We start from the raw sequence: 21,156 nt of genomic DNA, 5'->3' as shown, positions 1-21,156 counted from the left end.
GTAAAAAAAAAAAGGGAATATTTTGGGCCCAGTGGCCCAGCCCAATCCTACCAAAGTCTGAAAAAATAGGGCCGATCCCGGCCAGCCAGTCCGAGTTTTCGATCTACCCGGGTTTTCAACAATCATCTCTTACTTAGACGATTATGATCAATTCTCCATATTATAATCGGTTGTCACGGTCATGAGAAGGCCGGGAAAAGGAGATTGCTCTATGACGGCCCCCAGGACATGAAAACAAAAAAAGGATGATGATTAGGTGATTGATACCCTCACGCAGCTTTGCCTTGTGGACTGGTGTGCAAGGGGAAAAATTGTCCAAAAAGTCCAAACTTATTATGTTTTTACCAATTTAATCCTAAACCTTTTAATTTTGCTAATTCAGTCTTAAACTTTTTAAATTTGCTTATTCAGTCCTAAACATTTTCACTTCTTGCCCATTAAGTTCATCCGACCAATTTTGACAGGAAACCATTGATATGGACACCGGCAATGCTGTCAATTCTCACATTTCTTCTCTCCTCATGCTGATGCAATTATGAAGACAAAATATATAATTATCATTGTATGATAGTGCATAAATAAAAAGAATATATATATTGAATTGGAGAATCCTTTCTACAGCTCAACCGAGCTTGAAATTTCTAAGTTCGAGCTTAATTAGAGGTAGAAAAAATTACAATAGTTAAAGCCTAAATTTTCTCGATTTGACACAATAATCAAAAGTGATCATTAGTCTAAGATCAACTTAGGCTTGAGTTCTAACTAGACTTTCGGGATTACTCTGATGGGGTATAAATAATATGTTGTGCCAATGAAATGTATAAAGAACAAAAATGTACAAACATTAAAACTATTGTATCTATCTTAATTCAATTTAAACTCAAGTAAATTGATGCCGTTGATAGCAACTTGTTGTCTTATTAAATTGTATTCATTTGACGGTGAGTGAAAATTTTCAGGTGAAATTATCAAAAAAATCTTAAACATATTATATTTATACTAATTCAATTCTAAACCATTCAATTTAATCCATTTAGTCTTAAACCCTTTTATGTTTTTCCACACTAATGTATCCGATCGATTTTGATTGAAAATGATTTATGTGAACAATGATCATGCTATGTAACATCATTAGCACTGATGTGGATAAAAATTTTGAATTTTTTTGGATTATTTTCTTATTTTTCCTTTTTTCTATATTCCTTCTATTCTCTTGTTTTTTTACCATGCCTAGCAAGCTCCAGCAAGGGCCGATCCTCACCCAAATATGGGCAAGGCTAGCCTCACTAACTGTGAGAGAAAGCAACCTCAGTTGCAACTGCAATGGCCTTGCCTAGATTTAGGCGAGGGCCGCGAACCCCACAAAAGTTTGTTGGATACAATGAAAAAGCAAAAGCAAAAAAAAAAAAAAAATTGAATAAAAATTCAAAAAAAAAAAAATGGTCTACGCCAATGTCAATCATGTCACATAAAATAATTAGCATCACATCAACAATTTCTAATCAAAATTAGCCGGATTGATTATCATAGTAAATGATCAAAACGTACATGACTAAATTGGTCAATTTGAAAGGTTTAGAGTTAATTTGGTACAAATGTAATATGTTTAGGACTTCTTGGCAATTAAGCCGGAACTTTTGTTTGTTTGCAAATAATTTGCCAATGAGCCTACGTGAGGTACGAGGCCAACACCAACACCCTTGCCAAGTAAAACCTGGCAAGCTTCTCTCGTTGGCGGCTTCCCAGAAAGAATGGGAGGAAGAGGCGGAGATCGAGAAATCCATGAAGCGGCTCTCCTCGAATCCCCTCTGATCCAAAACTGAGATCGCGAACACGAACGCGACGGCGGTGGCGGCGAAAAGTCTTCGCACAGCTCGGCTCGAAGAGGAGACGAGAGCCGTGCGATCAGATTGGAAGAAGTGAAGAAGCAGGCATGGCTGTCGGGCCGCTGATCGGAGTGAGCCTGCTGCAGTACTGCATACAGGTGATCTCCGTCATGTTCGTGGGCCACCTCAGGGAGCTCCCTCTCTCCGGCGCGTCCATGGCCACTTCCTTCGCTTCAGTCACCGGCTTCAGCGTCCTGGTACAACTCTCCATCCATGGCAACATTCGTGTTCCTATTAGTTCACAGCAGTTAGTCGTCGTTGTCGTCGTCGTCAATGTTGTTGTGTCGCTGTCTCCAATAATGGTCTTACACTCTTGCTACTTAAAAGAGAGGAATAGACAAAGTAATTGAGGAAAATGTGTACTGAAGGAGATGATAACTCAGCATGAGATACAAAAATGAGCAAGACGTGAAGTGAATTGAAATATCGCAACGCAGAGTGTTTTTTAGGTAAAGTACAGAACTCTACCATAACATTAGGCGGATTCAGAAGGAAAAGAAGTTCGATTGGTTTGCCTCGAGATGACAATTGAGTGCTGAATCAAAGAAGTTCCAAGACTCATCTCCTCGGTTTCGCTGTCCTTGTCTCTATAGATATATTGTGCTTCTCCGGTGTTGGATTTCTATGCCTGACACCGCTTGTGGAAATAACTTGTTAAAATCTGCAGAGGTCGACTGTACTTTGAGAATAATTCCTAGGTTTTGTTAACTTAGATTTGAAGTGACCAAGAATCGAGATACAACCTGTCTAATGACTCGATATGATGAGCATTATCCATTTCGGGCAGGGCAATGAGATTACCCCCACTCTTATTTGCAAGTCTGCTTGAGCTCAGATAATCGATCCATTATCGGCTGAAAAGCTTCCGTCAAATATTCTCTCCCTTGCTTTCTTTGCCTGCAACATCAAAAGCACGTTTAGCACCAGCTTAATTCCTTCGGCTGGAAATTCCTAAGATCATAGGCAAACGCGGAGCCCAGCACAGTGGGAATTAATCAAGAGAAACTTGCAATCGACAAAACATAACATGGCACAACTTTACACATCGACACAAATTGATACCTAGTTCAATGAATACTTTATAATTACATTAAAACATTTTCTGAACGACACGATCAACTAACATGAACATATCCATGACTGATCTAAATCTTTCAGTTGAGCACAATTAGTTTCTAAATCTTATTGAATTGTGCAATCAAGTCCTTGCAAGACAGCAAGGAAATTTTCTAAAGGTTGCCACTAAGGAAAAATTGAAGAATTGATGACAGGAAAAACTTGATTGCACTTCCAATGAAAAGCCATGTATAACTTGTGACCATTACACCATGGCTAGAAAGAAAATCTAGGGATGTCCCAAACTCCTCCTCGGCTAGATTTATGAAGGTTAGCTGCTAAGAAGTCATCCGCAAGGCATGTTGTTGATTTGAGCAGTAGAGGATAAAATAAAATTACCAGCTTTTCCCAATTTGTGCAACAGGTCACAATTGAGAGCAACGATGTCTGCACAATAGCACCCGCTTGAATCCCTATCCAAAGTCCCACTCCTCTCAATCCCACCCAAAATCCCAATGTTGCAGCAACTGGAATTCCACACAGATAGAATGCCCCCAGGTTCACATAAGCTCCAATGTGTTGCCATCCGCATCCTCTCGCAATACCTGATCGAGTCAAACATCATCACGAGAGAGGAAAAAAGAAAAAAACATTGCATTATAATTGATCGAGGAGGTGATCGAATTATCTAATGTAGGCTTCCTTGTTCCTAAATTGCAGTTCCATGGTTGGGTCTATCGAGATCAAATCTGGACAAAGTTTTCTCCAATGATACAGAGAGATCGAGTGATACCTGAAAGGACACCTTGTAAGCTGTCTACAATGACAGAGAGGCAAACAAGTGGAGACATCTTGGTAACGTAGTCCACGACTTCCTTTTCGTTGCTGAAGGTGTAACCGAAGACTTTACGAGTTGCAAATAAGACTGCGCTTGTAATGCTTGTTTCGGTGATTGCTATAAGCAATACTGCATAGACAGCTAGCTACACGAGCTGCCTGCGCGTTTCCTGCTCCCAATTCATTGGACACTCTCGTGCTGTTATTGAACAAAGGCAGCGAAAAAGAGTGAGGGTGTTGTTAGAACACTCCAATGGTATTATGGGGGTCAGTCCAACATGCCCCAAAAGGCTAAATGAAGAGTTTACAAACCTTCCAGCAGCTCCGATTGCAAATGGTATTGCATAAAGTGTTGATGTCGTCGAGAGACTATCCATGAGATTAAACAAGAACGGTGAATTACGACGCGAGATTGATACACAGCTCTAAAATCAGATGTTGGTCAAGTCATGATAAATGTAACATGAAAGACAGGACATACCACACAGAGAGAACTGAAGTTTCAAGCTGTGGATTCGGTAGAAGCCCAGAAAGCAGGATGAGCAGCTCAAATGACCACCATTCAAGGCTACGATCCATCCAAATGAGTACACAGAAAGAAACTCCATCAACAGAAAATATCTCAAACGGTAAAACAAAAAAGATGAGTTAAGTTCATTTGCCAATCAAGAGGAATAATAAGTGGAGCGGTATAATAAATGAATACATGAAGTGATGTGGTACACTTCAAGTGAAACAAGTGGGTCACATTCAAAACCCATTTACAATCCATTACTTCCGTTACTGCTAGTATACAAAATACATAGGGTAGTCTTACTAGACCTGGCGTCAGTCATCCTTCAATATAAACAGCATATACACATGCACTGCTACTAGAAAACAAAGAATATCGCACAGAAGTAGGAGCCCTTGGGGATAAACATTAGTTACCATATCATGACAGCTGATGGAACAGCGAATCGGAAGAACTCCTGAATGCCTCGGAATATTTCCATTGACACCGGTGCACGTGTCTTCTGACACGCACTAGAGAACGTCATGTACAGCCCAAGAAATGTGACGTTCAACCAATAAGAAATTCCCAATGCCAAAGCGGCTCCAACGTTATGTAGCCCAGACTTAAACACGAGGACCCAACAGAGAGGCACATGTAAGCAGAGCGTGGCACTGGAGCCTATGAGCATCGGAGTGGTGAGGCTCTGGGTCTGGAAGTAACGGACCAGTGGCTGGAGCGTGGCGTATGCCAAGAGCGCAGGGACGAGCCACGCTATGAACCTACCCGCCTCACGCGAGATCAGCGGGTCTTGGCCCATCAACAGGAGGAGTTTGCCCATGTTGAACCAGAGAAAAGAGAGCGGGACGCACACTAAGGTCAGAGAGAAGATCGCCGTGTATGTTTGTGTTCCGAGCTTCTGGTATTGTTGAGCCCCGTAGGCTTGTCCGCACAGCGTTTCCAGAGCAGTGGCCATGCCAAGCTGTTGTTGCAGAATCATGAACTAAGAAGTTTAGCCATCTGTAAATGAATCAATTTATATCTCCCATGCAGCCGTAGATCAAAATTCGTTCGGACAGACTAGTATGAACATATGTCCCATAAAAGCAACCAAAAAGGATGGAATTGCCAGTTTTTTCGTCAACATGCAGTCCATCATCATCGTTGATCAGGTTTCTAAAATAGCACAATAGCTTTTTCTGGACTCTCATATTCATAGAATGACTACGTGTTGTGTGTTTTGAAGATATAACACGAACTTCTTAACCGACAAAAGAGCACCGAATGTAAAAAGCTAATTTCAGTATTGTTACATGTACAACTCTAGGAACCCATTGAGAAAGCACATGGGGTCACGCTAATACTAAATTGATTGATAATATAATGTTAAAAATTTATTGTCGGTAAAATGAATACCACTGACTTACTTTTTTTTATTTTTGGTCAGTCCTACTCTATTTCAACTCTATACTCATTTGCAGACTTGTGCCCTGCCTCTTGCAGGACGTGGGAGTCGCAACCCACTCTCGAAACTTACGCGTCCCTAACTCTCATCCCCCCTGAGAATGTGAGGATTTGAACCCCTCATCTCCCCCTTCCATGTTGGAAGGATGGCCACTGGGGCGAACCCCCATCAGAATCAAATCCCTGTCTCTAACACACTGTTGAAGAGCATGTCCCTATTAATGACAGGACAAGCTTTTTTCCAATTCTCACCAACTAGGGTTAATTCATTATTAGCTTTTGCACCATTTCTAATACGACATAGACCAACTTAAGCGCGCCAAGTCTAAACTAGCCGCCATCTTGGACTATGCAGCACCAGTCATGTGCCAATGATGCCCTCGGGAAGCTCAAAGATCTAATGCAATGAGCTTTGAGTTCAATGCAAATGTTGAAAGCCCAAAGCTATTTAGGGAAATGCAATTGTATTTGGTAAAAAAAATTTGCAAATAGACTTTGAATTGAATGTACGTTTAGTACAAAAAACTTTCGTAATGGGCTTTGATTGGTATATAATTATATATATTTTCTTTTCTTTTTGAAAAATTGAACTAAACTCTTCATCGAACTGGCAAAGTGCTATAGCCGCCGACGAGACCGAGGTTGGTTGACCTCTCGGTGACCCTCGGTTAGGTCACGCGACCCTCTCCGGAGGTCGCTCGAGTTGGGCGACCTCAGCCAACGGCCGCCGGTGCCAGATCTGGCTCGCCAGCGGCTATAGCCCTTCGCCGGTCTGGCGAAGGGCTACCTCCTTTTTCAATTAAAAATTAATAAATAGGGGCAAAATCATAAATATAAAAAATTAATGAATGTAGTTTTGGAAGAGAAAAAATAATTTTAGCATTCTGCTCAATGCTAGCTTTCAGCATTTTGAAGATAAGTTGAAAGCTAAAAGCTAGCAAAAAAAAATTGAACCAAACGATTCAGCATTTCCCCGATGCCTTTAGAAATGTTATACCAAAAGCACCTATATTCCTAAGGACATGTACTCAGACGGTTTCTCATGCGTGGTTTCAAGCAAACTGATTACATCAATATCAACGGAATCATCATCGAGATCGAGCCTCCGACACACATGTTGTCGCTATTATCATCATGGCTCGTGGAATTCATTTTGTTCGAAAAGAATGAAAGTAAAAAAATCGCTGAGCGTCCTACGTAAAGTTTAAGTTTAGCTGAAGTGCAGCATTGTTAAGAGCATATGGAAGCATATGATTGATCATATGGAAACAGATGGCATACGTGTAATTAAAATTGCTCGTCCGTTAAGAAATATTGCATCACGCTAAAATAATCCAAAACAAAGAGTCAAAAACGTGAAGGGAGGAGAGAGAGAGAGAGAGAGAGAGAGAGAGAGAGAGAGAGAGAGAGAGGGTACGAACAAGGAGACTGAAGCCGGAGACGCCGGCGAGGGAGATGGCGATGGCGGTGCTGGAGAGGGAGAGCTCGCCAAGGTGGCCGACCATGGTGACGCAGATCATCTGGAGGAGGTACTGCGACGACGTGACCACCACCATCGGCGCCGCTATGCTCCCCACCCTCTTCACCTCCTCCGTCACTCCTCCACACGTGAGGCCGTCGCTCTTGCGCTCTCCCTCCTCCCTCTTCGCCAGCAGCCTCTCCTTCATCTTCTGCTTCGTTTCTTCATCCATGGAAAGACGGGAAAAGATAGAACGAAGGAAAGAGCTGCGGGGTTTGGCGCTCTCGGCCGCCTACCCTCTCTCCTTCTAATACGAAGACTCTGAGAGAGAGAGAGAGAGAGAGAGAGAGAGAGAGGGGCTGAATGTCTTGTCTGGAGTTGGTGGCGTTTTATAAGTGATGATGGGACGTTTTGGAGGAGTATCGTGGATAAATTTTAGCTTTTGTCCTTTCCTAGATTCTTTGGACACAAAATGAATCACATGAACCATCCATCGCGATGCCTCAGCTAGATAAGCGCTAGACTTCCATCGAGAATGTTTAATGTTCGAAGTTTCTGTAACTTGCAGGAAGGCTAGCTTTGAGTTTCTTGGCGACTTATCCGGTGGCATATGTGTGGTGGCTAGCACGTGTCACCCCAAGTGATTTACTTCCGATTGCCAACCGTGCGGGGTTCCTTGGGTTACAAAAAAAAAAAATTACATGGACGATGTGTCCTTTCTTGGATTCGTTGGAGATAAAATGAATCGCATGAACCACCCATGGCGGTGGCACCATTGGTTTGGGCCTAGGTTCCTTTAACGAGATGTACGAAGTTCGAATCCTGCGGTGCCCTCAAGTGTCTTACCCGGAGTCTGTGGTGGTGCTCCCCCAGGCTTTACTCCGTTGCGAAGCGGCACACGGAGGTTTCCTGGGACACCAAAAAAAAAAAAAAAAAGAATCGCATGAACGGTGTGTGAAGGAATGCATCCATCCCACAATGGACGAGATGGTTGGCGCTTCGCTCCTTAACCGACAGGGAAGGGATTCCGAAACTTTGTGTCCCCATTGTGCGACTCACCTTCGACCCATGGAAGGTAGGTCCCTACGGGTTGCCCCGGATTTACGCCGCCGGTTGCCAGCTATACGATGGCTCCCGAATCACAAAAAAAAACAAAAAAAAAAGACTCACATGAACTACGTTATCAATACACATCTTAAGTGGGGGCCATGGTGGTGGGATCCTGTCCTAATCTCTCCCGAGATTTACGTCTAAATAGTGGTTTGCAACTGTTGGAGAAATCTTCTTGAAGTGTTTTGAAGTTGACAAAACGTTTCTATCAGTCTAGTCTGAAGGCTTGCAGACTCTGCTATTTAAAGTCTGAAGACCTTTGGACAGCCAGACTCAAGACTCAAAGTCTAATCCTCATTGACAGTCTCTAATCCGTTGAAGAAAGGTTATCCAGAATTGGATGTTTCGTTAAGGATTTAACCTTATCAACTGGAGAAGATCTCGTGGCTGGAGAAGACATAACGGAGTCCTTCGATTGATCGAAGATTGACTCGATAATTGAAAATCCGGTGATTGCCTAAATATTATTGGAAGGTTCTACTTATGGAAACCGAGATCCTGATTGTATGGGCGAACAGGATTGATGGGCTATCAACACGTTCCTTTAATAGCTTGAACAATCTTCCTAATTGATTCCGTCCAACGGGTAGATTGGAGGAATTCATTTGGTAAGTGCCAACGGGTATGATGGCATAAAGGAGTATATAAGGAAGACTGTCTTAGTTGTTCAAGGTGTGCGCGATAGAAGGATTCCAAAGTCTGAAGCTCCTTTTTTGTTTAGACAAATCCTTTAAGCGAATACTTGTATACGAAAGAGAGAGTCTATATTTGTGAGAAATCTTGAGGAGGTGTGATAGAACATCTACACTGTGGAATCAAGGCAAAGTTGTGCTGTAACTTCTCTTTTGTTCATAGTGGAATCCAGCCAATAGGCTGTCAATGAAGAAGAGTGGGCGTAGGCTTGATATAAGCTGAACCACTATAAACCGCGTGTTCAATTTTCTCTTCTCTCGGTCTTACTTTGATTATCGTTTACTTCAACTGTCTAGTATTGTGCAATTGTTGAAGAAAAATCCTTTATATACCTATTCACCCCCCTCTAGGTACTCATACTAGCAATATCAGTAACGACGTCCAACAGTACAACCAGACATCGAAGGGCAGTATGACCTCGTAAGGGAGTCTCTGACGGTTCCTCAATCACAAAAAAAAAAAAAAATGAATCACATGACAAGCACATCTCGTGGTTCTGAGAAACTCATGTGGACGAGAAAGTATTCTAGAGATGATTGGATGATAATTTTTAATTTTTTTAAGGTTAACAATTTATTCTAAATTAAATAAAAAATAATTATAAGTTATTGTAGAGCTCACTTCAATTTGTGACTTACAATAAATTATTATTTTCATAATATCCTAAAGATTTTTATACTGCAAAGTCCAAAATTTTAGTGGTTACTTCTCATCATGTCATCATGTAAGAGTTTTTTTTCTTAGTTTAACCAATTACCACTCACGTGATGTGGAAATAAATAAAACAAATTAAAAAATTTCTCTCTCTTCCTGCTCCTACGTAGCCGTTGCTCTGGCCACTCTGATTAAATTCTAGCCCTTCCTCCGCCCCAGCCTCCATGCACAAGCCCTACACCTTGCCACGGTCGCCACATCAGCCGTGATCTGAGTTCCCACCCTCCATCGGAGCCCAATGACAATCGGAATCTCGACCTCGCTTGCCACGGCCATAGACGAGGCTTTGTTTCAAATCTGGAAGTTGGCCGTCAGGAAGACGAAGACGAAGACTAATAGAGGGAGTCATGACCAGATAGTAAATTTCTAAGTCAATTTCTAAGTCAACTTTAGCATTCAAATTTGGGTTTCTTCTGTTTTCCTATTCTAGCCATGAGCTACAATTGACAAAAAGGAGATCTTTAGCATTCAAGTTTTTTGGGTTTCCTTTTTTTCCCAACTTCCTATATTTTCCATAACCCAGCTTCCACAGATTCCCTATAACTCAAGTTGTTTGCAACCATGTCTTCTATGTTTGGCCAAAAGAACAAGCCAAGAGACCCACTAATTTTTTACCCGCATTATTCTGTACACTCCTCCAAATGTCAAATCTTATGGCTAAAAAGACAAATCGAGAGATCCACTACCCCTTCCTTGTCTCATAGATTTTTCCTCGGATTTTTTTTTCAAAGACTTCTATTTTTTCCAAATTTTTGGCCATTTGCTCAGGTCAAAAATGGGTAAAGATAACCACAAAGAAAATGGAGATGGAGGACTCCTTTCGGTGAAGACGAAGCTAACAACAAGGATGACGGAAGGATAATCAGGTTTGGATGTGCACCAATGTTGGCTTTGACGGGTGTCAGCAATGGACGAGCGAAGGTGACTCTGGCTAGAGGAGGACGAAGAGAGAGAGAATTGATGAGCAGATTTTTAATTTTTTGTGATTACATGTCACAATACACGTGTCAAGTGGTGATTGGCTAAACTCAAAAAAATGCACTCCATGTAGGATGATGACTTGGTGAGAAGCAACCACCAGATATTTTATCCATGTGGACATATCAATCTCTCGAAACTTTGTGTTAAAATAATTAGGTTAATATCACCAAAAACTCCAAATTATACACCAACAACAAATTTTTCCCAAATTATTTTTTTTTATCATAAAATTTTACATTAATAACGCGTGACATATATATCTTTTCGTTAGTTTCCATTAAATATTGTCGAAAATGTCTAGCTTGAAAGCCCCGTTGATTAATTAATGATTTAATAACATGAAAAACCCCAAATTGATATTCTTATAATAAATTTATCCCAAATTAATATTTGGATCAACAAAAATCCAAAATTAGTATAAACATGACACATTTATTTTCCGTTAACTTCCGTTAAACTATCACAGGTAAAATTATCATCTCACCCATATAATCAAGTGCCTCGGAGCAAGTTCATGCTAAATGCTTGGGCATTATTCGAGGACCATAATTTTACCCATGACCGTAATTTTATGCCTCAAAGAAAGATACTTGTGCTCGTCTATGTTGTTTTCTTTGGATGACGTCGAGCACAAAAAAAGGTATAGATGTTGGGATTTTATCATTAATCACTATCGCATCTCTTGTTATGTTACATTTTTGGAACACAAGATGCTCTTGTGAATTTGTCCACTCAACTCATTTCCTACTATTTCCTTATTTTCAAATTCTTCAATAAATTTAGTTTCTAAAGATTACATACTTGAATTTTCGTTTACCAAGTTGTCTTCTCTAATCTTGATGCAGGTACTTTTGGTGCTCCCACTTCAGCAGCTTTTGACATATCTACGCTATCCACAGAATCTCCACTCTTTATCAACCTTTTATTTGGTTTTGTGATTTCCATAATTTTACCCATGACCGTAATTTTGTGCCTCAAAGAAAGATACCTGTGCTCGTCTATGTTGTTTTCTTTGGATGTGACGTCAAGCACAAAAAAGTATAGATGTTGGGATTTTATCATTAATCACTATCGCATCTCTTGTCATGTTACATTTTCGGAAGATAAGATGCTCTTGTCAATTTGTCCTCTCGACTCATTTCCTACTATTTCCTTCTTTTCAAATTCTTCAATAAATCTAGTTTCTAAAGATTACAAACTTGGATTTTCGTTTTCCAAGTTGTCTTCTCCTAATCTTGATGCAGGTACTTTTGGTGCTCCCACTTCGACAGCTTTTGACATATCTACACCATCCACGGAATCTCCACTCTTTATCAACCTTTTGTTTGGTTTTGTGATTTCCATTGCTATTCTACTACTCAACAACTAGCAGAGGGAAATAGGAAAAAAAAAAGAAATGAAAATTTAAATTTTTTGAAATAATCGTTAAAGTCAACAATGGTTATGTCATATAGGATTGCCACATTCACGTTAGTGATTTTTTATCAAGATTGAGAAATTATTATATTGACAAGTCATTAAAAGATTTAGAATTAAATTAATTGAAAATTTTGGAAGTAAATTAATCACCTGACAATAACTTTAATACTTTGGACAATTATCCTGTTTTTTAATGTGTTCTTTGTTCGTCTATCTTTATTAAAATGTTTCAAAAGTACCATGATGGCATAGGAATGTCGACTTGGATGCCGAATAGACGTGTTCTTTCATGTTTCACTGGAAATTCTTACGTGGCTCCAGCTCGCAAATCTGAAAGTTAGATAGAAAAAAAAGTGGCGTCACAGAGAGAGAGAGAGAGAGAGAGAGAGAGAGATTTGACGAGCACAACTGGTAATGCAACAATGATGACTCCCTTAGACAATGGAGCAAGCGAGAGAGAGAGAAAGCATGACCCTCAATGCAAGGATGATGACTGCCCAGATGATGGCTCATGACGGTGGGTGTATTTGGGAAGACTTTTAAGGAAAGTCTTTGGGAAAATGCAAAGATTTTTGAGTTAAAGAGATTTTTCAAAATGCAAATTGTGTTTGGTAATTGTACTTTGAAAGTTCATTGTAAAAATACCTTTGAGTAAAATAATGTTTGGAAAGATTACATTTACAAAGGACTTTGGTGATTAATAAAAAAAGAAAAAAAATTATCAAAAAGAATAAAAGAGTTCGCCGGTGAGGCACGCAACCCTGGAGACAACCGGCGAGGGCCGCCTAGGGTCAGGCGACCTCGCGGCGACCAGATCTGGTCATCGGAGGTCGCGCGACCTCACGGTGATCAGATTTGGGTCGCGCCGATCACCGTGAGGTCGCGCAACCTCCAATGACCTAGATCTGGGTTGCGCTTGAGGTCGCGCAACCTCGCGGCAACCAGATCTGGGTCGCGCCGATCGCCGCGAGGTCGCACGACCTCCGACGACCTAGATCTGGGTCACGCTTGAGGTCATGCAACTTAGAGCTGGGTCGTGGTGATGCGACTCGCGAGTGGTCGCCGAGACTCGCGAGCGGTCGCCACGACTCGCCAAGGTCGCGCAACTGGCCAGTGACAGTCGCCGCGACCTCAACCGTGACCTCGCCGGCCTCTCAAGCTCGTCTCTGATCAGCCACGCCGTCGGAGAAGAAGATGAACAATGGACATGAACAGTAACACGAGGCATTCCAAGAATACTGAAAGCCCAAGGTAGCCTAGAACTTGCCTAAGGCTTTCAACCTTACAAATGCCAACTTTGCTTCAATGCCTCTTGGAAAGTAGTTCCCAAACACTTTCATTTTGGCCCAAATGCCTTTAGCCCCTCAAAGCCCCTTAGAAAGCAGTTTCCAAACGTACCCAATATCCTTTTACCGATTTGATTTGAGTGAGCGAGAGGGAGGGTGAGAGAGAGAGAGAGAAGGGAAAAGATTAACGTAAGCAATGGTCCATGCTCCTCGGAAAGGAGATAGCTACTTGAGGTGTTGACAGACCTTGTTTTATTGTGCCCTCAGCATCGTCATCTTTATAACAGAATTCCTAATCTCGAGGGTCAAAGGCGACGCTTTCGAGACCTGGCGAAGCCTGAAACGCACTCTCCCGTGCCTTCGATCTAGTGAAATAAGTACACACGAGTGTCTTGGGTGGGTAACATTTGAAAAGGACACACGCAAAGCCCTTTGAGCTAAATATTGGATGTGTGGAAAAAAATTTACAAACCTCCGTGAAGAAAACTGAGCATTCATATATTCTTATCTTTATAAAAAAAAATTTAAAAAAAATTGAGCATTTAGAAAGTCAAAAGCCCAAGGCAAGTAGAAAGTTGCTTGAGCTTTCAACTTTCTCTGTATGCCCATATCATATTGTACAACCTTTTTAATTTTTCCTCAAAACCTCGTCAACTTTTTGTTTTTACCCTCATTTTGTGACACTATTCATCTTCCCTGAGTTGCGAGGGATCAGCGATGGCTCAAGAGACGCTAGCACGGACGCGGCGACCTAAGCGACCATCATCGTAGGGTCAAGCGACTTCCGCAGGTCAGCGACCCAAACTAGGCCGTCACAACTTGTGAGGGATCGCTCGACCCAGATTGGTGGCCCCCTCATTGTGGTCGTGCCACGCGATGACCCGCGGATGTCGCCTTCTGGGTCAGCGTAACTTAGATTTGAGTCGCCGCGACTCATAGGGGGTCGCCCAACCCAGATCAACGGCCCCCTCGCTGTGGTCGCGCGGCACAGCGCAGTGACCCGCGAAGGTCACCTAGATCGGTGGCCCCCTCGCCGTGGTCGCAAGGCATGGCAACCTAAATCTAGGTCTCTTGAGCCGATACGACCTAGCAACCTCGCGGCACTTGGAGAGGTCGAGGTAGTTGAGAAAGCCCCCACGGGTGGCGGTGACGACAGCAAGAGAGGCGTCAATGACATGGGGGCAAAGGGAGAGGTCGAGGGCCTGGCCTTGGGGTAACGGCTAAGGGCAATGGGGAGGTGCTGGACCTCCAAGCTTTTGCTTCTTCGTAGTCCTCAAGAAGAGAGATGGTGGAGAAGATGATGGTGGTTAAGATGAAGAGGAGGAGACTATTTTTTTTTCTTTTTTTAATCACAAAAGTCCTTTATAAATATAAATTTCTCTGTACATTATTTTGCTCAAAGGTACTTCACAAAGGATTTTTAGATTACAATTTACCAAACGAAACTCACAATTTACAAAATTCCTTTTAACTTAAAGTTTTTTGTATTTTTCCTAAGACTTTTCTCAAAAGTCCAACCGCACCATTTTATCTTTCTCATATCGCCATGCGGGAGGAGCATGGGAACATCGATCCTACTAACTTATCTTACCTAATTTAGGATAATGAGCTCACGAGCTTGATTTTACTTTACTGTCCCAAAATGAAGACTTTCATCTCCAAGTTGAACTCACATGCAAAGATGCAGGTCCTTTCCCTTCTCTTTTGGATGAATGGAATGGATTTGTCCGCTTAAATCGGTGTTGTTAAGCTGACGCAATGAAGTATCAGTTCAAAGGACTCCATCAAAAGCAAAAGAAAGAACACGCAAACAGAGGACAAAACTTTGTGAAAAGTGAACCAACTACAGCAGTAACGTGTACTGTGTGTTGTGGGTTCTCTAGTGTTACTGGTTTGGTCTTTGTTATACCTGTAGGAACTTCATTTTTTATATATGAATAGGGCCGGGCTGGGCCACTCGGACTCGTGTATCTAAAGCACGAAAAACCGAAACCCCCGAACGGAAAAAAAGGGAATATTTTGGGCCCAGTGGCCCGGCCCAGTCCTACCAAAGTCTGAAAAAATAGGGCCGATCCCGGCCGACCAGTCCGGGTTTTCGATCTACCCGGGTTTTCAACAATCATTTCTTACTTAGACGATTCTGATCAATTCTCCATATTATAATCGGCTGTCACGGTCATGAGAAGGCGGGGAAAAGGAGATTGCTCTATGACAGCCCCCCTGGGACATGAAAACAAAAAAAAAGGATGATGATTAGGTGATTGATACCCTCACGCAGCTTTGCCTCGTGTTCGTGGACTGGTGTGCTTGGGGAAAAATTGTCCAAAAAGTCCAAACTTATTGTGTTTTTGTTAATTAAATCCTAAACTTTTTTAATTTTGCTAATTCAATTCTAAGCATTTTCACTTCTTGCCTATTGAGTCCATCCGACCAACTTTGACAGAAAAATACTTATATGGACACTAGCAATGCTGTCAATTCTCGCCTTTCTTCTCTCCTCATGCTAATGCAATTATGACAACAAAATATATAATTATCATTGTATGATAGGGCATAAATAAAAAGAAAAAAAAACTATATTGAATTGGAGAATCCTTTCTACGGCTCAATTGAGCTTGAAATTTCTAAGTTCGAGCTTAATTAGAGGTAGAATAAATTACGACAGCCGAAGCCTAAATTTACTCTATTCGACACAATAATCAAAAGTGATCACTAGTCTAAGATCGACTAAAGCTTGAGTTCTAACTAGACTTTCGGGACTACTCTGATGGGGTATAAATAATATGTTGTGCCAATGAAATGTATAAAGAACAAAAATGTATAGACATTAAATCTATTGTATCTGCCCTAATTCAATTTAAACTCAAGTAAATTGATGTCGTTGATAGCATCCTATTGTCTTATTAAATCGTATTCATTTGATGGGAAGCAAAAAATTTCATGGAAAATTATCAAAGAAATCTTAAACTTATTATATTTATACTAATTCGGCTCTAAATTATTCAATTTAATCCATTTAGTTTGAAACACTTTTATGTTTTGCCACATTAACTTATCCGGACAATTTTGATCGAAAATCATTTATGTGAACACCGATCATGTTATGTGACATAATTAGTACCGATGTGGACAATTTTTTATTTTTTTTTCATTTTCTTCTCTTTTCCACCTTTTCTCGTGTTTTTTTTTAACATGCCTAGCAAGCTCCAGCAAGGGCCGATCCTCACCCAAATATGGGCAAGACTAACCTCACTAATTGTGAGAGAAAGTAGCCTCAGTTGCAACTGCAATGGCCTTGCTTAGATTTGGGCGAGGGTCACAACCCCCACAAAAGTTCGTTGGCTACAATGAAAGAGCGAAAAAAAAAAGGAAAAGAAAAGAAAAGAGAATGAATAAAAAATTCAAAAAAATAGTCTACGCCAATGTTAGTTGTGTCGTATAATTAATCGGCGTCACATCATTAATTTCTAATTAAAATTAGTGGAATTGACTATCATGATAAATTATGAAAATGTAGATGATTAAATTGATCAATTTGAAAAGTTTAGGGTTAATTTGGTACAAATGTAATATGTTTAGGACTTTTTAGTAATTGAGCCGGAACTTTTGTTTGTTTGCTAATAATTTGCGAACGAGCCTACGTGGGAATGAGGCCAAAAACCATGCCAAGTCAAACCTGGCAAGCTTCTCTCGTTGGCGGCTTCCCAGAAAGAATGGGAGGAAGAGGCGGAGATCGAGAGATCCATGAAGCGGCTCTCCTCGAATCCCCTCTGATCCAAAACCGAGATCGCGAACATGAACGCGACGACGACGGCGGCGATGGTGGTGGCGGCGAAAAATCTTCTCTCGGCTCGGCTCGAAGAGGAGACGAGAGCCGCGCGATCATATTCGAAGAAGTGAAGAAGCAGGCATGGCTGTCGGGGCCGCTGATAGGAGTGAGCCTGCTGCAGTACTGCATACAGGTGATATCCGTCATGTTCGTGGGCCACCTCGGGGAGCTCCCTCTCTCCGGCGCGTCCATGGCCACTTCCTTCGCTTCAGTCACCGGCTTCAGCGTCCTAGTATGACTCTCCATCCATGGCAACATTCATGTTCCTATCAGTTCATAGCAGTTAGTTGTTCTTGTCGTCGTCGTCGTCGTCATGTCATCGTCTCTGATAATGGTCTCGCTAGTTAAAAGAGAGGAATAGACAAAGTAATTGAGGAAAATGTGTACTGAAGGAGATGATAACTCAGCACAAGACACAAAAATGGAGCAAGACGTGAAGTGAATCAACATATCGCAACAGTGTTTTTAGGTAAGCAAACTGAACTTTACCATAGCATTAGGCGGATTCAAAAGGAAAAGAAGTTTGATTGGCTTGCCTCGAGATGGCGATCAGGTGCTGAATCGTAGAAGTTCTGAGACTTATCTCCTATGTTTCGCTATCCTTGTCTCTATAGATAAATTGTGCTTCTCCAGTGTTGAATTTCCATGGCTAATGCCGCTTGTGGAAATAACTTGTTAAATCTGCAGAGGTCGACTATACTTTGAGCATAATTTGTAGGTTGTGTTAACTTAGATTTGTCCATTTTGGTTTGCGAACTAATTTGTTGTAGCGAAAATGCCTGACGATAGTTAGGAATGGGAAGTGCGTTGGAGACATTGTGCGGCCAAGCCTATGGAGCCAAGCAGTATCACATGCTTGGAGTTTACACGCAACGAGCTATGCTTACGCTACTATGCGTAAGCATCCCTCTTGCAGTCGTATGGCTCTACACCTCCGACATTCTCAGAGCTTTTGGCCAAGACGCCGAGATTTCCACGGAAGCGGGAATTTTCAACCGTTGGATGATCCCAAGTCTATTCGCATATGGCCTCCTCATATGTCTGAACCGGTTCTTGCAGACGCAGAATAACGTCTTACCTATGATGCTGGGCTCTTTGGTTACTGCTTCTCTTCACATGGTCTTCTGTTGGCTCTTCATCTTTAAGCTTGGGCTAGGAACCAGAGGAGCTGCTTTGGCTAACACAATTTCAAATTGGAACAATGTGATTCTGCTGGCAATTTATGTGAAATTCTCTCCCACTTGCATCAAGACTTGGACCGGTTTCACGACAGAGGCCTTGCATGACATTGTTAGCTTTGTGAAGCTTGCTGTTCCTTCAGCAACAATGATTTGGTGAGTACCTAATTGTGCTCGTATTTGTTAATGAGATGCCAACTTTTATGATAAAAAGAAAAAATTAGCTGTCGATTCGCCTTTTTGAAGTGTTTTAACTATACTTGATCAGATTGTGTAATTCTAACCCCCAATTTCAGAAGTGAGAGTCCTAGCATTGATTTAGTGTACTCACCTCACTTGTCTCTTGATTACTTTCTTGTCAGTTTCGAGTATTGGTCCTTCGAGATGGTTGTTCTTCTGTCGGGTCTTCTGCCAAATCCAAAACTAGAGACATCTGTGCTATCAATAAGGTATGAATTAAAATTCGCTGAGCAACTAGAAGAAGCATAAGCAGGACAGTCTTTTTTTCATGGAATGAAAAGTTCAGAAATACATTCCTTTTTTTTTTTGCAGCCTCAATACTTGTTGGATGGTCTACATGATCTCTGTCGGTCTCGGTGGAACAATCAGGTTTGTTGTGTCTTTCGCTTTGCTTGTGCAGTATGTTATGATTCAGAAACAAAAAGAGAAGAAGAGAACCAATCTTGCTGGGCATCACCTTCTCTAAGATGCATTTCCAAACGGATTCTGTGAGGACAAATCTCACAGTACTCTTGATGCTGTGGTACAGATGGAGACAGCAGCGTTGACTGCCAAATGTTTGATTATCTGTTTATCTATCCAGAACCAGATAAAATATAAATATCTATGGTTGATCCCAGGTCATACATCTGGACAAAAATGAAAAATGTTAATATGTAAGACTTCTAAGAGTCTGTTTATTTCATGCAGTACTAGAGTGTCGAACGAATTAGGTGCAGGCCATGCTGCAGGTGCGCGCTTGGCATTGCGAGTTATGATTGTCATCGCGGTCACAGAGGGTGCAATAATTGGAATCGTGACGATTTTGGTACGCTATGTTTGGGGGAAGCTATACAGCAACGAAGAGGAAGTTATTGAATACGTTGCCAAAATGATGCCACTTCTTGCTCTCTCGGATTTCTTGGACGGGTTCCAGTGTGTCCTTTCAGGTCCTAATTCAGATTTTATTAGCAGCTAGTAGATATATTTCTCTCTATGAGCCAGTTTAGGATTGTCTCGTGCATATCTCAGATCTCCTGATTACATATAACATGGGAATTGTTGTTCTCTTAACCTTTTCACATGTTGTCCAGATTAAATTTTAAGTCCTTAGCACAGATTATGATGATGATCGATCACAGGGTCCGCAAGAGGATGTGGATGGCAGAATCTCTGCGCTTGGATAAACTTCGGGGCTTATTATGGTGTGGCGATTCCTTGTGCCATACTGTTTGCGTTTGGTTTCCACATTGGAGGGATGGTATGAATCTCTGTACACAGTTTTGCATGCAAATACAAGTTTGTTCAACATCCGTGATGTCCAAGTTATTGATCTTGAAACAGGGTTTATGGATGGGGATCATATGCGGACTCTCTGTACAAGTCATGGCACTTATCACAGTGAATGCATGTACCAACTGGAATCAGGAGGTAATTGACCCCTACTAAGCTATCTCCTATGCAAATGGATTGATTCTGTACATCTTTAATACTCTCGCAACCTTTTTCCTTTCTTTTCAGGCAAAGAAAGCTGTGGATAGAGCTGAAGCAGTAACGAGCACATTCTGATGATGTACAAGAACAAAGACAGATTTTCTAAATATTGGAAACTGGCTATGTAATAGTCTCTCTAGAAAAAGACATCACTTGCTCTGCATATAGTAGAATTATATTGATCGAGTCAAACAATTTTACAGTATATAAATGATGATGTGTAGGTGATTGAGTCAAACGCTTTTAAAAGTATGTATCAAATAACTCTCAATGTGAGGACGATGACTTTCATAGATGATGGCTCCCGAGGCGGTCTTTCTTTTTTATCTGAAATGTGAGAGAGAGAGTGGGTAGCAAGGGGACAACGGCCACGGCGACATTAGCTACTGTTACTTGAGATTTAGACGCGATCACCCCGGCATGGTGGTGGTGGTGGTGGTGGTGGTGGTTTCACGGAGAGAGAGAGAGAGAGAGAGAGAGTAGGGAAAAGAAGGTAACGCAATCAGTGGGGCCATGCTGCTCGGAAGGAGAATGGGGACTTGAGGTTTTGGCGACGCGGAGACACGACGGTGGAGCAGCTTGGCCAATGGGTGTGGAGGGAAGAGAAGGGTAAATGGAAAAGAGGAACAACGGGTGAAAAAAAAAAGGAAGAGAATTCAGGCCGTTCAAAATGTACATGTACTGATGTGAAGTTGTCCAGTAACTCGAGAGAAATGTGTTCCGCACATCCTCGGATGAAATTATAAGGGTGAGTACACCTAGAAACTTTGTCATAAGGAATTAGATGTTTTGGGCGAGTTCGAACATTTCGTACTTGGATAGTTCAGATCAATTCTCTCTGCGATGTCAAACGAATAAAGAATGATAACCTCATTCAGCTTTGCGATGTGGTTTGGTGCGCTTGAGTGCCATCAGATTCTCGCCTTTCTTCTCTCCTCAAAATGATGCATTTATATCCACAAACATGTCGTTATTACTATAAAAGCACAAAAATAAAAAGAAAATTATATCGAATTTTGTACACTCCAAGTAATTACG

General features: G+C 41.5%; 1 protein-coding gene and 1 pseudogene across 3 annotated transcripts; one reads left to right on the top strand and one right to left on the bottom strand.

Moving 5' to 3' along the window:
• Nucleotides 1-1,765: 1,765 nt before the first annotated feature.
• LOC104433175 (protein DETOXIFICATION 16) lies at nucleotides 1,766-20,413 on the top strand. 3 transcript variants are annotated; one of them, XM_039305942.1, is made up of 8 exons: nucleotides 1,766-2,083; nucleotides 18,017-18,561; nucleotides 18,768-18,854; nucleotides 18,958-19,014; nucleotides 19,336-19,574; nucleotides 19,767-19,885; nucleotides 19,969-20,055; nucleotides 20,146-20,413. In XM_039305942.1, the coding sequence occupies exons 1-8, from the start codon at nucleotides 1,934-1,936 to the stop codon at nucleotides 20,191-20,193; spliced, it is 1,332 nt and encodes a 443-aa protein (XP_039161876.1). In that variant the 5' UTR covers nucleotides 1,766-1,933; the 3' UTR covers nucleotides 20,194-20,413. The 3 variants fall into 3 exon arrangements, with proteins under 3 accessions (XP_039161876.1, XP_010044147.2, XP_039161877.1); XM_010045845.3 differs by lacking the exon at nucleotides 1,766-2,083 and adding an exon at nucleotides 17,089-17,459; XM_039305943.1 differs by lacking the exon at nucleotides 1,766-2,083 and adding an exon at nucleotides 17,207-17,459 and having other exon boundaries at nucleotides 18,021-18,561.
• On the bottom strand, nucleotides 2,363-7,514 carry LOC104431514 (annotated as a pseudogene).
• Nucleotides 20,414-21,156: the final 743 nt, after the last annotated feature.

This window comes from Eucalyptus grandis, chromosome 2, assembly GCF_016545825.1.
Source record: "Eucalyptus grandis isolate ANBG69807.140 chromosome 2, ASM1654582v1, whole genome shotgun sequence".
Taxonomy (NCBI): Eukaryota; Viridiplantae; Streptophyta; class Magnoliopsida; order Myrtales; family Myrtaceae; genus Eucalyptus; species Eucalyptus grandis.
Note: the sequence above shows the minus strand (reverse complement) of the source record. Positions and strands in the feature narration are given on the sequence as shown.